The following is a 15,968-nucleotide window of genomic DNA, read 5'->3' as shown; positions in this document are numbered from 1 at the left end:
CGTAGGCTTGTTATAATATTCTTTCTATTATAATTGGGCGGGGCTCACCATTTCATGGTGTTATGTCTGTGGATGAGATGAAATTTACCTGGTTCAGGCGTGGTACACGAAATGTCTTAACAGTTGCCCGAAACACAAACAATTAAGCCATAGAGTAGGGTTTATGGGGGTTATACCGGTAGTGTCACAAAACTACGTGCTAACATCAAGTCTCATAGCCCGAGAAAGTGCCTCAACGGATACAGCACTGGCTGCCACTGCTTCGGCCGGATCGCGAGGGCCCATCTCGATTTCTTCGCCTGGTGGGGTCTCCATCGGCCTACGTCTTGCATCGTGACCAAATGGACGTAGGAGCTGTGTGAGGCTGCTGAGTGCTGCGGGGCGATGGAAAGCTTCTTGAATGCTTTCTAAAGACCGACCGCGTGTCTCCGGCATGTAGACGGCGAGGACAGCGACAGTACCAAGTGCCAGACCACCGAATAGGAAGTATGCACCGAAGGCGGACGCCTCTAGAAGGATCGGGGTCATGATGGCCACAAGGAAATTAGTACCAAAGCACAGACCCATAGCCACACAGTTAGCTGCCGCTCTTGTGTGCCCTGGTTGGATTTCGCTGGCGTAGATTTTGCCCACAATGCCCCAAGTTGCGCAATAAGTGAGCCCGAACACGAAAACGGCGATGACGACGAACCACCTAGCGACACCATAAGGATGGACCACACCAGCAGCATAGAGAGATCCCATCAAAAACATGCAACTAGCCAAAGTAAGACCACCGCTGATAGCGGAAGTACGTCTTCCCCATTTATCAGCTAATAAGAAAGCCGGGATTGAAACGACGAGCATCAAAATAGAAGATAGCCCTGAAGCTAAGAAAGAAGCATTATCTGAGGATAATCCAGCTTGCTCGAAAAGGACAGGGGCGTACTAGGAATTATTAGCGTTTTGTGAGGCGGTGACATTTCCGGAATAAGTCACTTACGTAAATAACGCCGTCTATACCAGATAGCTGAACCATTCCGAGGATAAACAGTGCCAAAATCGTACGGGCGCGATAACCACGTCTGAATAAGAGCAAGAAACCCTGCCAGGGCGAAAGACTAGGTGACTGTTCAGTGGTGGAGAGAAAGTCTCGTTCAGCTTCAATCATGTTGGAATCGAGACGCTGCAGGGCTCGACGCGCATCGGCTTGCCTTCCTTGCAAGATGAGCCACCTAGGGGAATCCGGGAGGAGAAGGCAAGCCCACGCAAGGGTAGCGGAAAAGGCGCACTGTATGATATACGGTATACGCCACGCCATGTCTGATTTGATATTTACGGTGCCGTAGCAGGTGAAATACCCAGCGCACACCCCAGCGGTGGCCATGAATTGGGGAAGTCCGGCCAAAGTACCACGGTACCGAAGCGGCGCAATTTCACATATATAAACACTGATGTTGCTGAGAAACACGCCTTGGCCAAACCCAGCGACTGCTCTGCCGGCGATGAACATTGCTAGATTGCGAGCAAGTCCCTGTAATAATGCTCCTATGCCGAATAATACAGCACCGGGGATAATGATGGTCAACCGTCCAAACTTGTCAGCAAGGTGACCGGCGAAAACAGATGGCAGGGTTCCTGTGAGCATGATCATGGAGACTGTAATACCCAGCATAGTCGCCGACAATTGTCCTATCGATTCCGCAAATTGAGGCATATGCGTTATGGCCCCAACCGAACCAGTATCGTAGCCATTCAAAAGGCCACCTAGCGAAACGGCGATGCTTGCTATCACATACCGCGGAGCGAAATAAGGATATGCCGGCAGTGGCGGTGATGCTGCTGTTACTGACGACGGCATGACCGAAGTTGCAGTGTAAAGGACGAACTTTGAACTTTGAAATTTCTAACAAGTATACGGAAGATCAAGTTGGGAAAAAGAAACGAATCAAAGAAAGGGACAATGACTTACAATTTATGTAACTATTTCCATCGATACCTGGTTTATAATCAACTATAAGACTAAACCTCTTTTTGTTTGGAATCGAATTAAAGAGGACTGAGTCCCCGCATCACGTCACATCTATATCCTAGTCCAGGTTCCCCCATCTCCAATCTTTTTTTTTTATTCCCCATCGTAATCCCCGCTGTCTCCCCCCGGTATCCGCCCGTCGGAGGCGTTCCGAAATTCCCCTTACATACCCTATCTCCGCATTCGCTCTCCAAGCATCAGCCTAAGAAATTCTTTCATGATCACATAGCTCTTGGAGTTCACCGCTTTGAAAACATTTACAATATGTAATGTTAATATGTATGTTGGAGTCAGTTCTTATTGTAACGATTTGGATGAACATGGGATTGACCCAATCCTCGTTCCGACGCTCGGGCTTGTTAACCATTTTATTCGAAGCTAAAAATGTGACGAATCAACTAAGAGAGCTGTTCTAGACTCTTTATCTTTCCAAACTTGTCTTTTTCAAGGTATTGATATACAATGATTTCATCGTTAGAGTTAAGTAAGGTATCAAGCATACATTAGATGTACAGATCAGCGCTTCTATTACAAATGCGCCCTACCCTCTAGTCTTCTCCTTCTCCTTTCTGCTTTAACCGCCTTCTTAAGTTTCGCTGCCTCTTCATTATTAAGCTTGGCTTCGGCTTTGCTGTCTGGGTTTGTAGCCTCCTCGAACATCTTCGCCCCTAGTGTATCTGCAAGATGTAGTACTCGCGTACTGACTGTGGCACCATCCCTCCTATTCTTACCCTCACGCCTGCTAGATGCAATACGTTCGATGAAGTTCCATAATCGACCAGATGGTTGCAGAGCACCCGCTTTCTCTGGGTCTCGAGACGGAACCCACTCGGAGGCAAGTCGCAGGCGAGGCGGTACCTTGGGGTCCTTTGATTTGACCACGTAAATGATGCCCTCCTCTTCGAAACGTTGATATGAGTTCTTCAAAGTTTCCTTATTCACCGCCTCAAAATAGCTTAGATCGCCCTGGTGGTATAGAGTCTTACCCAGCTGTCACTACGTTAGCATGCACGCTCGGAATCCGAAAGTCTGAATTGATGGCTTACCAATTGTGCCGTGTTTTGCGCCTTCGCAACGTCAATCCAAACGCCATCTTCCTTCTGCCCGAGGGGAGGAGTAAGTCCCATCAGTGAAACCGCAGATAGCCAGCTGGACTCGATGAATGGCCAGATGAGAAAGCAGTAAAAATCATAATTTTCTCTGCCAACGGCTCTCTCTTCGTCGGCAAGTCCGATGCTTAATATGCTGCCTTGTTCGTCCCTCTTAAGATTGAGGACGCGATCGTCCTCCAATCCAATCAAGGTCTTCTCCAAATTGACTGCTAACCCTTCACCGGGGAATATGAATTCCCCACGGAATAAAGACGAGAGGAATAACACTTGCTCGCGTAAAGTGTCGTAGGAAATTTCCTGATGTGCTGGACCGCCACCAAGTTTAACTCGCGTGTACATGCTGGCACTCACAAGAGCCTCCGAGATGAAGAGGTGGATTGTCATATTGCGATCTATAATAGATTAGTGTTGCGCGCCAGAAATCGAATTGAAGGGTCACTTACAGAAAGACAGCTGGAATCTGTCTACGGCGTAATATGTTGGCTCTGCTAGGCCTTGTACTACACCGACTAGGTCCTTTCCAAGGACGTCCAAGCCTCGTTCTATAACATCGGACAATGGAGCATTTCCAAAATGCGCGACACGACCTCCTTTTGCACCTACTCGGGCTATGAGCCATTCGATGCGCCTTATGAGTTCGGATTTGCCAACCCCTCTACCTCTTAGGGTAAGTAATACGGTGCCGATCAATGCTGTAGGCATTACGACGGACACGTTATTGATGTCTGATAGAACTTTATAACCCATGGTTCGTAACAGCTTTTGCTTGAGAGCAGCATTTTCTGGTGTTTTCGTGTCTAGCATCAAATTGCTAGGCGACCCCGTGAGCCTTGTCAGTTGTTCGTCGATATATTTGCGCAAGCTCCAAGGCTCGTGAAAACGGACATCTACCCTTCCCAGTTTTAATGACAGGACAGACGATCCGCCACTCAGAAAATCGGCCAAGTTTTCTTTCTTCTTAGGAACGCCCAAGAGTTCCGTAACGTAGCCTTCTGTTTCGATAACTTTGTCGTACTGTGTGCTTACTGGACATATAATGGCGTCCTCAACTCGGCCAGACAACAAACTGTCAAGTATAAAACTGAGAATGCCGAATTTGGGTGAAAGGAGTTTCCCCGTCCTAGACCGACCACCCTCTATGAAGCATTCGAAATTATATCCTCCCTGCAATAGGGTATCTATGTAAGCTTGTACAAGAGTTGTATACAACGTATCGTTGCCGAAAGATCGTCTAATCCACATAGCACCTAAGGCAATTAGTTAGACGGATATAGAGAAAAGAGAAGTGATATACACCTACCTGCATGTTGTAGAAAGCTTCCGACTACGGGGAAATTCAGATTGTCTCCTGCAACGACAACAGGTAACGCCAGTCCCAATCGGTAGCATATTAGTTGCATAGAAACATAATCGACATGAGACCTGTGGGAAGGCAGAAAGATGATACTCTGCTTCTTTTTCTCCGCCACCTCAGCAACCTTTCTTAATCTCAGAACTTCCTCGCTAGAGACGTGGATTCCTTGATGATATGCTCTCGTAAGCAATTGCGTGACCAAATAATACGCGCCTCTGATAAATGTTTTGCTCTCAAACTTGCATATCATATCATTCGTCATTTTTTCTGCGACCTCCTGGATGCTCGACTCTATTATAGCCCGTCTCTGGGCCTTTTTAGTCACGAAATCTTTGTCATCCTTCTTAAGCCATCCTTCCTTCTCTTCGATTTCCAGTCGCCTATCAGCGAGTTGGGATATTCGGCTTTGAAGTAAGGGCGCGGATACGACGGCGTTCTTCATCTGTTCGGAGAAGCCAGTATAGTATATGGGTTGGCCGATGACGTTGTCGTATGCTCGCCATCCTGTACCGGAAACGTACAAGGACACTTCACGTAGGAATCTAGACAAGCGAGATTATCAATTAGTCGTCTACGAGTATTAATAACTGGGAAGGGTTGAAGCAACACACTGTAAAGGCTCAGAACGAAAACGGGCCATGTTATGTAGCAAAGGCTCTTCCTGATCCTCATGACGGCGCGCTTCAACATAGCTCCTTGGTTGAAGAGTAATCTGGTCGCCCAGTATCTGCAAATCGGGCGCCGAGTCGCGCGTTGGATCATCGTCTTGCGCCATGGTTCTATAACTCGGGCGACTATGGATTCAATGGGATTGGTATGTGTCGCGTTCGCTAGGGCCGAGGGTATCTCAGCAATTTAGGAGTGTTACATGCTACAAGCATGGTCGGACGAACAAAGTTTCGATTTCTATCGATGGTAATGAGACGACACTCGACTAATATGATATACGAAGTTCTAATACTTGAAAATGACTCTTCTTCTTCTAAGCAATGAGAACCGAACAACAAATAGGTTGGTGTTGGTAAATGTAGTTGGCTAATGAATTAGCTTCAGTTAAGTGAAAGAGACTCTGGAGCTTATTAGCTATTATAGTTAAGGATGTAACCTTCTGAATGGCATGCTGGGGCTGGTTAAAGCCGAGGCTATGGGGCATGTGAATCACCTGAAGCTGCTGAAAAGCTTCCCCGTATTCCCCACTAATTTCCCGCTAATCGTTAACTAATGTGACGCTAAAACCAGGGTATGCTTTATTTAATCGACCAATCTTTAGCGGTCTAAATTTCATCTCCAGCTCCGTTATAGTAAATCCCTTTTGTCAACTTTCCTTTGCGCCAAAATCAAACCGATATGAAACTTCCCAACCATGTAAAAATATCATCCAAAAATGGCACCGAACAATACCAACGATACCAACCAATCCCTAACCCACGAAATTCTCTCGCGCGCCCACAGCCCCGACAGCACAAATCGTATCTTCACCGAGAAGATCCAACACCGGCCCCTCTTCCTGAAGCCGACGTCTCCCCCACCATCCTCCAATGCGCGCGATGCCCGTCGGAAAGCTCGTGACGAGAAACAGAGGAAACTCAAACCAAAGCCATTATCAGCGCGGCAGCGGCGACGACTCGGTCTCTACGACGTACCTAAGGCGAACCAGAAGTACGATATATACGAGCCGCTAAACCATCTTTGGTTGGGTTACGTGCGCGAAATACTAGGCGGCGAACTATACGGGGGAGGGCAAGGTGCCGCGGCGAAATTAAGTGCGGCGGATTTCCACGGCGCTGAGGTAGAAGTCTCTCGTAGTAGCTGCCCTAGTCGCGTGGGAATCCAAGGCATCGTGATTAAGGACGCGAGGTTTGTGTTTGAAATCATCACGAGAAAAAACCAGGTTAAGACTGTACCGAAAGAGAAAACCGTTTTTCGAGTTTGCGTTCCGCCTGTAGAGGAAAAGGGCAACGGTGCGCAAGAACGGAAACCATTCGTCTTTGAGATATATGGAGACCAGTTTCAATACCGTTCGGCAGATCGCGCGACGAAGAAGTTCAAACAACACTACCTGAAAGATCTTTAAGATCACCCTTCATCGACGGATCTTCATGTATAATTTAGATATATTACGCCTTAGGACGCAGTCATCATCAAATTAGCGGACGCCTATTATCTGTCTAGGCTCTACAGCGCCACATATGGCCTGAACGACTAGCGTCCTGCGGCCTAAATACCCTAAAATCCAGGGGCATTGCGACGTCTGCATAGCTGGCTGCTACCTGATACGCTATAACAGCACAGTTCTTGTCTCCGTCTAGCCACATGTCTCAAATCTCTTCAAGGGGTGGCGGAGATAAAACCAAGACGCAGAAATGCGATAGTCTAGGCTACACAACTCGTGCTTCTAAAAATTCTCGGCAAAAAACGCACCCTTCACGCAACTACCATTTCGTCCACTGAGAACGCGAGTTAAAGATAGGCTAGGATATACTTTATAATACGGAATTATCTAGGACATAACAGACTTCCAAACTAACAAGTACTTCGTTGTTGGCGAGCATTTCAATCTTTAGCACAGAACTTCTGATGAGTCAAGAGCCATCTCTTACGCAGGAACCACAGCTGGCAACCCAGCCTCCTCCAGCACGATCTGTACAGCTCTAAACAGCTTCTCATCCTCGAATCTAGACGAATATTAGCCAGAACATCTCAATCTGCAAGGACGAGAATAACGACTTACCTCCTGGCAACAGCTTGCAGCGCAATCGGCGCATCTTTATACCCGGCCGCGCCGTGCTCCTTCCAAAGATCATAAAAGTACTTATCCGACTCGCCCAAAGGCTGATAATCCGCCGGATATGCATACGGCTCCTCCCTCTCTGGGGCGCCAACCGCATCCGCGACCGGGAATATAATGCCTGGGTAGTCGAGCAAATTCCATTGACTAGCGTAGCCCCAGTATCTCGCAGTGCCGTGCTTGGGCGCGACACCAGGGCCTACGGGCGAGATAATGATGTCGAAGGGTCTGTTCTTGCCCTTCGGATCTGTAGCGGCTGTCTCGCTCCACAGTTTGGCGTATTCCTGGCGGTAGGCGTCGCGGGCGCCGACGGCAGACCAGAGCGAGGCGATGGTGTGTTCTTTAACGTGGGGGTTATCAAGAAGGATGAATTTGGTCAGGGGTAACCATGGCTCGCCAGATGCATTAACCGCAGCTTTAACTTCGGCACCGCCATCAGCGTAGTAGAGAGCCGCCTAGAATGACTGTTAGAAACAATCTAAGGAGGTAACCTAAGGCATGCTAATATGATATATATATACAAGGACAGACTTACTATGGTAGCCCAGGCAAGGTCGTGCTTCCACGGCTTCCACTCGACAACTTCGACATTAGGACTCTTCTTTAATTTCTCGACGAGCTCGGCAATTCCCCTCAAAATAGGCGGATGTGGTCTTACGACGCCATCGTGGGAGAAAACACCAACGCGAATCTTCCTATCCGGGAAGAACGTTGCTGGGTCCCTCCAGTCGAAAGCGACTAAACTTGGCTGCTTGTACCACGGCTTTCGGTCCAGGACAACCTTGGTAAAGAGCTCTAGGCCCTTGAGACTTGTTGATAGAGGACCGGGAGATACCGCAATGGATTCTGCGTAAGCCATAGGAGCATATGATCCGAGGGTTGGGAGACGTGAAGTCGTCGGCTTGTACCCGAAAAGGCCATTGTTGGCTGCTGGGACACGGATGGATCCACCGATGTCACTCCCTATCCCAAGAATCGAGCCTCTTATCCCAATCAATGCACCTTCTCCGCCGGATGACCCGCCAGATGTCAAAGTTCGGTTATAGGGGTTCACGGTGACTCTGGATGATTGTTAGCGGGTTAGATCTTATGTATGCGCTTGCAATAATCCACTAGGTTAGGAATTGGTTTTACCCACCCATATAGGTTACTGTGCGCTTCAACTGCCATTAAAGTCTGCGGCTGTGTAGTTCTCGCGTAGACTACTGCCCCGGCATCCAGCAAACATTGCACAATCAAGGCATCCTCGTCGACTGTCTTGCCAACCCAGCTCACATAGGACGCATTTATATCCTCACCCTTCAAACCGAAGAGCTCTTTGGTACTGATCGGGACACCGTGGAGTGGCCCAATCGGCTTCTTGTGGGTAGCGAAGTACTGATCGAGCTCAGCTGCCCTACCTAAGGCTCGTTTAGGGAGCAGTTCTGTGATGCAGTTGGTAAGCTTCTGAGCGAGGCCAGCTCGACGCAAGAATGCATTGATGACAGCCGTTGAAGTCCATTCGCCCGAGGCTATCTTTTTGACTAGATCCTCGACGTTTACACTCGTGATTTCGACTTCTTCCTTGGTTAGTAACTCCGCCGGAGTTTTTGTACTGTTGAGAGGCAGGGTTTCCGGTTCCGGCACGGGCGGGCGGACCTCCGCAATAGTTGCATCTCTATGTCGTTGCCGATCCGCTGCTACGTCCTGCCATTTCGCGCCGTTGGCAATCGTAACTGTAGCGGGAGCCATTGTAACAATATGATTTCACTCTGACCTTGTCTAGCGGGTTGAATGTTAGGTTAAAGGTGAAGTTGTTAGTGATGTTACCCACGTGAGGAGTCTTGCACTTCCATTTCTAATTCGATATCGCGATCCGATCCGATCACAAGATAGGTATTTTATATATGCAGTGGTACATGCCTATGTATGTTAGGTTAGGTACCTAGGTAACTTCCTCCTCTCGGATAACCTTTACGGGTAATTGATCATCCAATGGTTTATCAGCATGGTTATCTACTCACTTGCAAAAGAAAAAGCCTCCCAAAGATAATGATTATAGTGTATAGATAGTACCCGATTGTAATGCTAGGCAGGTAGAACCTACAGGTAGAACCCAGTATGTACCTAGCCACTTACAGGCTAAGCTCGTTTAGTATATGTAGCTCGGGTCCCGACACATTTCAGCCTTCCCTCCCTCTTATCCGTACCTCGTAAAGTAGACGAAGCGAGAAGGAACAAGGTCCCGAATTATAGTGGATGTACCTACACCAAAGCCATTCAACCCCCACCATGCGGTTTGATTCCATGCCGTAATTTAATGTAACGAAAGATACCTACGTGTATAGTGGAGTCAATTCAGTACGTAAACCCAACCAACAAATGCTTACATCTGTATTCGTCTCGATGTTGGACCATGCTTGGAGTTGGACGCAATTCAATGTTCGAGGGTAAAGAATATACCGGCTTAGTCAAATTTATTATCGGTGGTAATACCAACATATAACTTTTGCTCCCTTAAGTATATTCAAGGACCGAAAAAAAAAAAAAAAAAGGACCCGTCGTAGGGAATTGGTTATGGATAATAAGCAGCAGGGAGAAACCAATGTTTGGGTATATTCTAGACATAACATACGGGTGGTTATTTGCCCTCAACATCAGTTGACAGCCCCGAATCGCAGCTTGAGATGAATGTTCTGAGTCGTCAGGTGTTACGCGAAAGCGGCTTTAGAGCTGTGTCATTGGCTTGGCCCATTTTGTGAAAAGTTCATACTGTAGCCACCAGTCTTTTCGTCCTTGACCATTTGAAAATTGTCCGTACTAAGACCAAATGGCTTCAATATTCCGTTTCCAAGCTGTATTATTTAATCAGTAACCAGGTCCATTATGAGGTGCGCGTTAGTTCTATGATGATACTCACATCCTTGAGCTTCCCCCACATTTCCGACATCTCTTTCTCCTGAGCTGCCCTCGTTCTTGGTGGAAGTATTCTTAATTGTGTCTGAACGATCTTCCGATCTGCACCACTAAGATTTTTCATCGTCGACAAAAGCTTGTAATCCTCCTCGGCACCTGCGAGATTCGACCAGCCTCCTAGTTCACTTTTTGCTCTAGCTCGTCGCATCAAGGCTTTCACTCTAATCCTGAAGATATCTTCGTGTCGTTTTCGTCTCGCGGCCTCAGCTAGAGTCTCTTCTTTTGCAGCAGGTGCACTCTTTTGCGCTCCAGAACTAACAATCTCTTCTTCGATTTCTTCCTCATCAGCGGCTTCTCTCTTTTCTTTCTCTTCGCTTTCCTTCTGTTGTTCAGCCTCAGTTTTCTCTAGACGATCCAAACCATCGATAGAATCGGTGGCAGCCTTGATAGCTTCCTTCCATTGTTCTAGCTTCAGATGACACGCGGAAATGTTGGATTTGAGGACGGCAAGTTCGTAATCTAGGTAATGTGGACAAATCGAGGCAGCTTCTTCGTATTTAGTAATGGCATTTTCGTATTTGGCGGAGGTAAATAGTGCATTCGCTTGGGTCTTTTTGTCATTAGATTCTCCTAGAAGGCTCTAAAAAATCGAGTTTCTAGTCAGAACAAGAATTCAAGGAGTATATACTTGAGGATAATTAACGGCGCGTACCGCTTCTTCTTCCGGTGGGAACTTTTCAGGTACCGTTGATTCGTCAGGGTCTTGATTCGCCGTTTCTATTTTCGTTTGACTGGCTTCAGTCGCTTTTACTTCTGATGATTCACCCATAGTATCGTTCGTGTACACAAGTATGGAATGGTTTATGGTGAGATTATAAAAAAAGGGCAAAGTCAGTTGAGCTTAGTCTTCAAAATAGTTTCTATTACGTAGCTTCTTATGTATTTAAAAGGTATTGCCCTGAAGCCTGGAAGCACCCCTGACGATGAAGGCGAAGAACCCGGAACTCGGGAGTTCTACAGGGGTCGAAAAATCTACCCCGCAAGGTGCCCCGCCATAAATTCAGTAAAGACAGTCAATGTTGCTGACCCCGCTTCAATTGACTTTGCAGGGAAACTCCGCTCGTGTAACACTAGAAAGTTCAACATAGACAAACCATCGCGATCGTTATTAGTTGCAACTTAAAAATTACAGAATTTGTAACTTCTTTAAAACATTTAAGGGAGGAATACTAGGCGACTTGAATCCAACTAAAGTTCTGTAACATCGTCACTACACACAATGGCGCCTCGTACGGAGTAAGTCCTTCCAACTGCAAACAATTATGACGCGCGAAACTTAACACACAATCCCCTAATAGCTTCCCACCTATACGAGCTTGCCTCTTCGACATGGACGGCCTACTTCTAGATACCGAAGACATATATACTCTCTGCATAAACCTCATCCTAGAGAAGTACGGCCGCACTTCGCTTCCTTGGTCCATCAAAGCGAAATTACAAGGTCGGCCGGGTCCCGACGCAAACGCCCTCTTCCACGACTGGGCCAAACTCCCCGTCTCTCAGTCCGACTACCTCGATCAACTTACCGCCCTCCAACAGCAGCACTTTCCTAACGCGAAGCCGTTACCTGGTGTTGAGAAGTTACTTGGCGATCTAGGAAGGACGAGATGGTGGGATATCAAGGATCAAAATGGCGTCAAAAACGCCGAGAAGGGTGGTAGTTCTGGCAATAAAGCGCAGAGAGTACACATTGCGTTAGCTTCTAGCAGTACTTCGTCCAATTTTGCGGTCAAGACATCCAAATGGACCGAACTGTTTTCCGTGTTCGAATCGCATCGAAGAGTTCTTGGAGACGACAAACGCATCCAACCTGGCCGCGGTAAACCACTTCCGGATATTTACTTACTTGCTCTAAAGACTATCAATGAAAGTCTTGACGAGGGCGAGAAACCAATAACACCCGAGGAATGCCTGGTATTTGAAGATAGTGTTCCAGGTGTTGAAGCCGGTCGTCGTGCAGGTATGCGAGTTGTATGGTGTCCTCACCCAATGCTGAAGAAAGAATACGAGGGCCGGGATGCGGAAATTCTAGCTGGACGCATGGGCGAGGCAGGCGAAGTTGACGTGCACCAATTAGGAGAACTTGGTGACGGGTGGGCTGATTATTTCGTCGACTTAACCAACTTCCCATATGATAAATATGGTATAGTACTTCCACCCGCTGAAGCGGAATTGGACGCCGCCATGAAGGTAAACACCACTGAGGAGCTCGTCACCCAAGATGTTAGTTAAAAGCACAGCATAGAAGCCGAAAAACGCGCATTTTAGAAGTTAGAGTATTTCCGATATCCTTAATCTTAGAGTTTTTAGAACTACGAAGAATTGACATCTCCAATGTTGAGAGTAATCTACGTATTTAATTTGATTAAAAATGAGAAACGTAGCTAGCTCATTTTGGTTGTGATTACTGAATCGTGCTGGGGACATACTGGTTTTTCTTTTATTTTTGAAGGCTGGTCTAGATTCAATAAATATCCCATAAACTGATCTTTCCGTCTTTGCTACCTGCTGCTAACCAATGAGCTTCTTTAGCCATCTTGATTCGCCGATCTTTAACGCTGAGCTGACCCAATTTGGGTAAGGCCACTGTAGTGTTATCTCGACTGTCATTAATAGCCACATGATTCTCAGATTCCTCCGTGGCATTTACACTGCGATTATTCCGTTTCGTTTCGTCTAAACTTTGTCCTTCTAATAAGGCCATGAAGGCGACGGCGTAACAGCCAACTTCGTGCCACTTCAACACCGCTAATTCAGTCAAAGTCTTGGTCGAATAGACGCGTACTTTTGAATCCCAACCTGCAGTTGCAAAGATTTTACCATCTGATCGGATGCGCAATCCTTGCTGCCCTGAGTGTTTAGTATTAATAGTCTTTAAAGCTTGAGTTTCAATGATCAGGTCCTGCTTTTTTAAGGGGGGCGCGGGTGGCGGTCCTGATCTAAGGGCAGAAGAGAGAATTGATGGGTCGGGAACTTTCTTGTTTTCACTTTCTTCCCATTTTGAAGTTCGTGGTTCTTGGATAGAGAGATCCATAGGAGTAGGAATCGGATGTTTTGCGAGTATGGCATCAGCACCAGAAGTCAAGAAAAAGTCTTTATCTGGCGCGACATCAAGTGAGAGCACCGGTTGAGTATGTACTTGTGCCCTATACAGTATGTCCCATGTTTCACTTCTTCCAAGTCGCGCCACTACCGTAAGACCAGATTCATAGGCACCGATAAGAGTAAGATGTTCCTGGAGCCAAAATAAACTCAGCGACATCACCATACCCTGTTTTTCAGTCTTGCCCCCTAGACCGATAGTGTGTTGGCGAGTTTGGCTTGGGAGTTGAAAAATATCTACCTAATTGAGGGGTAAGTAAGAATAACAGTGGGATGATTGTCGAGGAACGTTCGAGACTTACAGCCTCGGTTTGTAATGTGTTAGGGACGGCGATGAGGAGTTCATCATCGGTAGCCCCCGGTCCGGTGTCACACGACGCAAAGGAACAAAAGTTCATAGTGTTAACTTCAAGGATATGTAGGATCCATGGTTGAGGCCGCCCGGGTACTGATTCATCGAGGGGGAGAGCAGTGCTCATCGTAATCTCATCTTGAGCATCGAGCTTCCATACAATCAACCGATTGTCTCTACCGTGTCTGAGAAGTACCTCTCAGCTATCCAATAAGCCAATCATGGAAAAGGGGTTTGGAGTAATAAGAGATATAGAGTATATGTCGTGAAATGAGACTAAACCTACGTAATTATTCTGTTGTCTCCCCAGTCGGCTATGCCGAGGATCGCGTTTGTATGGGCACGCCAGACCGCTCGCGGGCGCATGATAGTCAAATCCCACAGTACCACATGGCCCTCCACATCTCCAGATGCTAGTCTTTGGTTACCTCTAATGAATGCAGTAGCATGCACCTGAGTACGATGACCCCTAAGAACAGACTTGGGTTGTGCGGGATGGTTTTGAGCCATGATTTTTTGAAGATGTTGGGCGTCGAGAGTGTTGGTGTTTCTATGGCAGGCCTGGCAGGTCTGGCGTGGCGGTCGTGGGAGGCCTATTTCCCTTACTATTTCCGTTATGCACCATTTCCAGCGGGATCGAGATTGAGTGCGTAGTAGGTTAGAGAGTACCTAGGTATGTTAAGGAAATTGCGCCAACTGTCGCCTACCTTGGTATTGAGGGGAAACCTTCGTCGCTTGAGCGAAGATACTAAGCGATCACGTAGACGAGTGCTGTGACGTAAATGAGACCGATTGAGGTTGTATTCTCCCAAGTGAGCCGCATTGGGGATTTTGGTTGTTGACTAAAAGAAGGAATAAGTTTTAATCATTTTAATGGTGTTGAGAGGTAACGCCGATCCTGGGGTTCTCGATTGATTAGATCGATATAGTAGATATATAGATATCTAACTCATGTTTACATGAATATAGACCGTGATCTCCATGCGTTTAAAAGTATTTCTTATAAATCGTACAGTAAACCCATGTTTTTCAGATCTAAGGTTAACTTAGCCGATCATCATCCAATCTACCTCCTTACATCTATCCCGAAATATCTTCATATATGTGGTCGACATAATTATATTATTCGAAATATACTTCTCGGAACAGCTGCTTATTTACTTTTTCTTTTTCTTTTTCAATTCTCTGACAAAATAATTAAGGATACGAACTGCCAAGGGAATTGCAAATTACTTACCCAGCATCGGCTATGTACCTGCGGAAGACGCCACTGTCACTCATCTTGAAAAAAATGAAGCACTGCAACCGCACCATCACTACTCACATGAGTATATTCAGAATAACATAATCCCAAGAAATAGAACATTCAATGCCGTACGACCGCTTCCCCGCTTATTAGACCACCTATCTAGATTCGCGATTTAACCCCGTACTTGGGAGAGCACAATTCCAACTTGTGGTACCCCGGGGTGCCCAATGACAGCATGCTTGATGCAAGCAGCTATCCGCAACGAGCACATGGCACTTTGACTTCTTCCAACCGTCAGTTCGATTCCTTCGTCATCAGAGCCCGACGCTCTGTACTTTCGTAATCTCGCTTCGATTTCATCCATCCTTCCATTGGTCGAGTTGACTTCTCTCTTTCTACCTGTTTCCTAGAGAGGCTCTCGCTCATGCCCAATTTCGAGTACGTGACACGAACACTCACGTTTCTGAGGAATCATATGACATTATCTGCGTTGCATCCTATGTCCAGACTGACCACTAGGATTCTGCATCGGCTTTTCTCTCGGTTTCGCGGTCAATGAGGAGATTTGGTGGCTTGCAATTAGCAAGTTGGCTGGGAATCCATGTCGCATCGTGACGGTTTTGACGGTCGACAACACGTAATACCTGCCCAGGTTAGTAGTAAGGCTCATTACTTCTCGGTTCCCGTTGAAGCCGGCGTGGGAGAACATTTGATCAGCAGTATGGGCGGTATGGTATTAACCCCCCTAACCCACCCGTTCGCTCAGACAGTCAGACCGGGTTCCAAGGTTTGCCAGGGGTGTGCGCCTCGCTGCCGAGAACTCGCCCAGGTCGAGATTTTAGTTGAAACGGAAAATCCATCCCAATCAAACATCAGCGAAACAACACGGCCAATACCACGGTTAATTACGGACAATAGGGTATGCCTCTTTAATTACCAGCAACTTTCGATCCTTACAGTGCATATATACATATCTAGGTACGCTGCAAGGCAACGTAATGATCCAATTCGTACCTTAATTATTGGAGGCGGTCTTGCTGGTATC

At 46.9% G+C, this 15,968-nt stretch overlaps 7 protein-coding genes across 7 annotated transcripts; 2 read left to right on the top strand and 5 right to left on the bottom strand.

Moving 5' to 3' along the window:
- Window positions 1-49: 49 nt before the first annotated feature.
- Window positions 50-2,026, bottom strand: F4822DRAFT_85102 (putative MFS sugar transporter). The gene is made up of 2 exons (XM_051464076.1): window positions 983-2,026; window positions 50-927 (listed from the first exon to the last, which is right to left on the bottom strand). The coding sequence occupies exons 1-2, from the start codon at window positions 1,838-1,840 to the stop codon at window positions 193-195; spliced, it is 1,593 nt and encodes a 530-aa protein (XP_051309467.1). The 5' UTR covers window positions 1,841-2,026; the 3' UTR covers window positions 50-192.
- Window positions 2,027-2,458: 432 nt separating this feature from the next.
- On the bottom strand, window positions 2,459-5,355 carry F4822DRAFT_85100 (acyltransferase-domain-containing protein). The gene is made up of 5 exons (XM_051464075.1): window positions 5,089-5,355; window positions 4,424-5,019; window positions 3,567-4,370; window positions 3,058-3,515; window positions 2,459-3,001 (listed from the first exon to the last, which is right to left on the bottom strand). The coding sequence occupies exons 1-5, from the start codon at window positions 5,250-5,252 to the stop codon at window positions 2,540-2,542; spliced, it is 2,484 nt and encodes an 827-aa protein (XP_051309466.1). The 5' UTR covers window positions 5,253-5,355; the 3' UTR covers window positions 2,459-2,539.
- A 231-nt stretch (window positions 5,356-5,586) lies between these two features.
- Window positions 5,587-6,775, top strand: F4822DRAFT_85204 (ribonuclease P protein subunit p29). Its single transcript, XM_051464078.1, has one exon. It carries the CDS (start codon window positions 5,862-5,864, stop codon window positions 6,549-6,551), a length of 690 nt encoding a protein of 229 aa, XP_051309465.1. The 5' UTR covers window positions 5,587-5,861; the 3' UTR covers window positions 6,552-6,775.
- F4822DRAFT_85096 (amidase) lies at window positions 6,713-9,565 on the bottom strand. Its single transcript, XM_051464074.1, has 6 exons — window positions 9,269-9,565; window positions 9,079-9,167; window positions 8,404-9,026; window positions 7,801-8,326; window positions 7,209-7,720; window positions 6,713-7,152 (listed from the first exon to the last, which is right to left on the bottom strand). Exons 3-6 carry the CDS (start codon window positions 8,994-8,996, stop codon window positions 7,074-7,076), a joined length of 1,710 nt encoding a protein of 569 aa, XP_051309464.1. The 5' UTR covers window positions 8,997-9,026; window positions 9,079-9,167; window positions 9,269-9,565; the 3' UTR covers window positions 6,713-7,073.
- Window positions 9,566-11,160, bottom strand: F4822DRAFT_85095 (uncharacterized protein). The gene is made up of 3 exons (XM_051464073.1): window positions 10,873-11,160; window positions 10,165-10,800; window positions 9,566-10,099 (listed from the first exon to the last, which is right to left on the bottom strand). The coding sequence occupies exons 1-3, from the start codon at window positions 10,987-10,989 to the stop codon at window positions 9,983-9,985; spliced, it is 870 nt and encodes a 289-aa protein (XP_051309463.1). The 5' UTR covers window positions 10,990-11,160; the 3' UTR covers window positions 9,566-9,982.
- A 279-nt stretch (window positions 11,161-11,439) lies between these two features.
- F4822DRAFT_439017 (HAD-like protein) lies at window positions 11,440-12,452 on the top strand (the record flags this gene model as incomplete). The annotated part of the gene is made up of 2 exons (XM_051462587.1): window positions 11,440-11,456; window positions 11,519-12,452. The coding sequence occupies 2 exons, from the start codon at window positions 11,440-11,442 to the stop codon at window positions 12,450-12,452; spliced, it is 951 nt and encodes a 316-aa protein (XP_051309462.1).
- A 158-nt stretch (window positions 12,453-12,610) lies between these two features.
- Window positions 12,611-14,569, bottom strand: F4822DRAFT_421434 (WD40 repeat-like protein). The gene is made up of 3 exons (XM_051459799.1): window positions 13,961-14,569; window positions 13,625-13,859; window positions 12,611-13,563 (listed from the first exon to the last, which is right to left on the bottom strand). Exons 1-3 carry the CDS (start codon window positions 14,182-14,184, stop codon window positions 12,685-12,687), a joined length of 1,338 nt encoding a protein of 445 aa, XP_051309461.1. The 5' UTR covers window positions 14,185-14,569; the 3' UTR covers window positions 12,611-12,684.
- Window positions 14,570-15,968: the final 1,399 nt, after the last annotated feature.

The sequence above is a fragment of the Hypoxylon trugodes genome, assembly GCF_022578975.1.
Source record: "Hypoxylon trugodes strain CBS 135444 unplaced genomic scaffold F4822scaffold_11, whole genome shotgun sequence".
In the NCBI taxonomy this organism is placed as follows: Eukaryota; Fungi; Ascomycota; class Sordariomycetes; order Xylariales; family Hypoxylaceae; genus Hypoxylon; species Hypoxylon trugodes.
Note: the sequence above shows the minus strand (reverse complement) of the source record. Positions and strands in the feature narration are given on the sequence as shown.

Coding starts and splice junctions, on each gene's coding strand:
- F4822DRAFT_85102 (XM_051464076.1), bottom strand. CDS start 1,840: ATGCCGTCGTCAGTAACAGCAGCATCACCGCCACTGCCGGCATATCCT. Junction 928..982: donor GTATAGACGGCGTTATTTAC/GTAAGTGACTTA, acceptor AATAATTCCTAG/TACGCCCCTGTCCTTTTCGA.
- F4822DRAFT_85100 (XM_051464075.1), bottom strand. CDS start 5,252: ATGGCGCAAGACGATGATCCAACGCGCGACTCGGCGCCCGATTTGCAG. Junction 5,020..5,088: donor TTTCGTTCTGAGCCTTTACA/GTGTGTTGCTTC, acceptor TCGCTTGTCTAG/ATTCCTACGTGAAGTGTCCT. Junction 4,371..4,423: donor AAGCTTTCTACAACATGCAG/GTAGGTGTATAT, acceptor TAATTGCCTTAG/GTGCTATGTGGATTAGACGA.
- F4822DRAFT_85204 (XM_051464078.1), top strand. CDS start 5,862: ATGGCACCGAACAATACCAACGATACCAACCAATCCCTAACCCACGAA.
- F4822DRAFT_85096 (XM_051464074.1), bottom strand. CDS start 8,996: ATGGCTCCCGCTACAGTTACGATTGCCAACGGCGCGAAATGGCAGGAC. Junction 8,327..8,403: donor GCGCACAGTAACCTATATGG/GTGGGTAAAACC, acceptor ACAATCATCCAG/AGTCACCGTGAACCCCTATA. Junction 7,721..7,800: donor ACCTTGCCTGGGCTACCATA/GTAAGTCTGTCC, acceptor CAGTCATTCTAG/GCGGCTCTCTACTACGCTGA.
- F4822DRAFT_85095 (XM_051464073.1), bottom strand. CDS start 10,989: ATGGGTGAATCATCAGAAGTAAAAGCGACTGAAGCCAGTCAAACGAAA. Junction 10,801..10,872: donor TCCCACCGGAAGAAGAAGCG/GTACGCGCCGTT, acceptor TCGATTTTTTAG/AGCCTTCTAGGAGAATCTAA. Junction 10,100..10,164: donor TGTGGGGGAAGCTCAAGGAT/GTGAGTATCATC, acceptor TAAATAATACAG/CTTGGAAACGGAATATTGAA.
- F4822DRAFT_421434 (XM_051459799.1), bottom strand. CDS start 14,184: ATGGCTCAAAACCATCCCGCACAACCCAAGTCTGTTCTTAGGGGTCAT. Junction 13,860..13,960: donor GGAGACAACAGAATAATTAC/GTAGGTTTAGTC, acceptor GGTACTTCTCAG/ACACGGTAGAGACAATCGGT. Junction 13,564..13,624: donor ACACATTACAAACCGAGGCT/GTAAGTCTCGAA, acceptor CCCCTCAATTAG/GTAGATATTTTTCAACTCCC.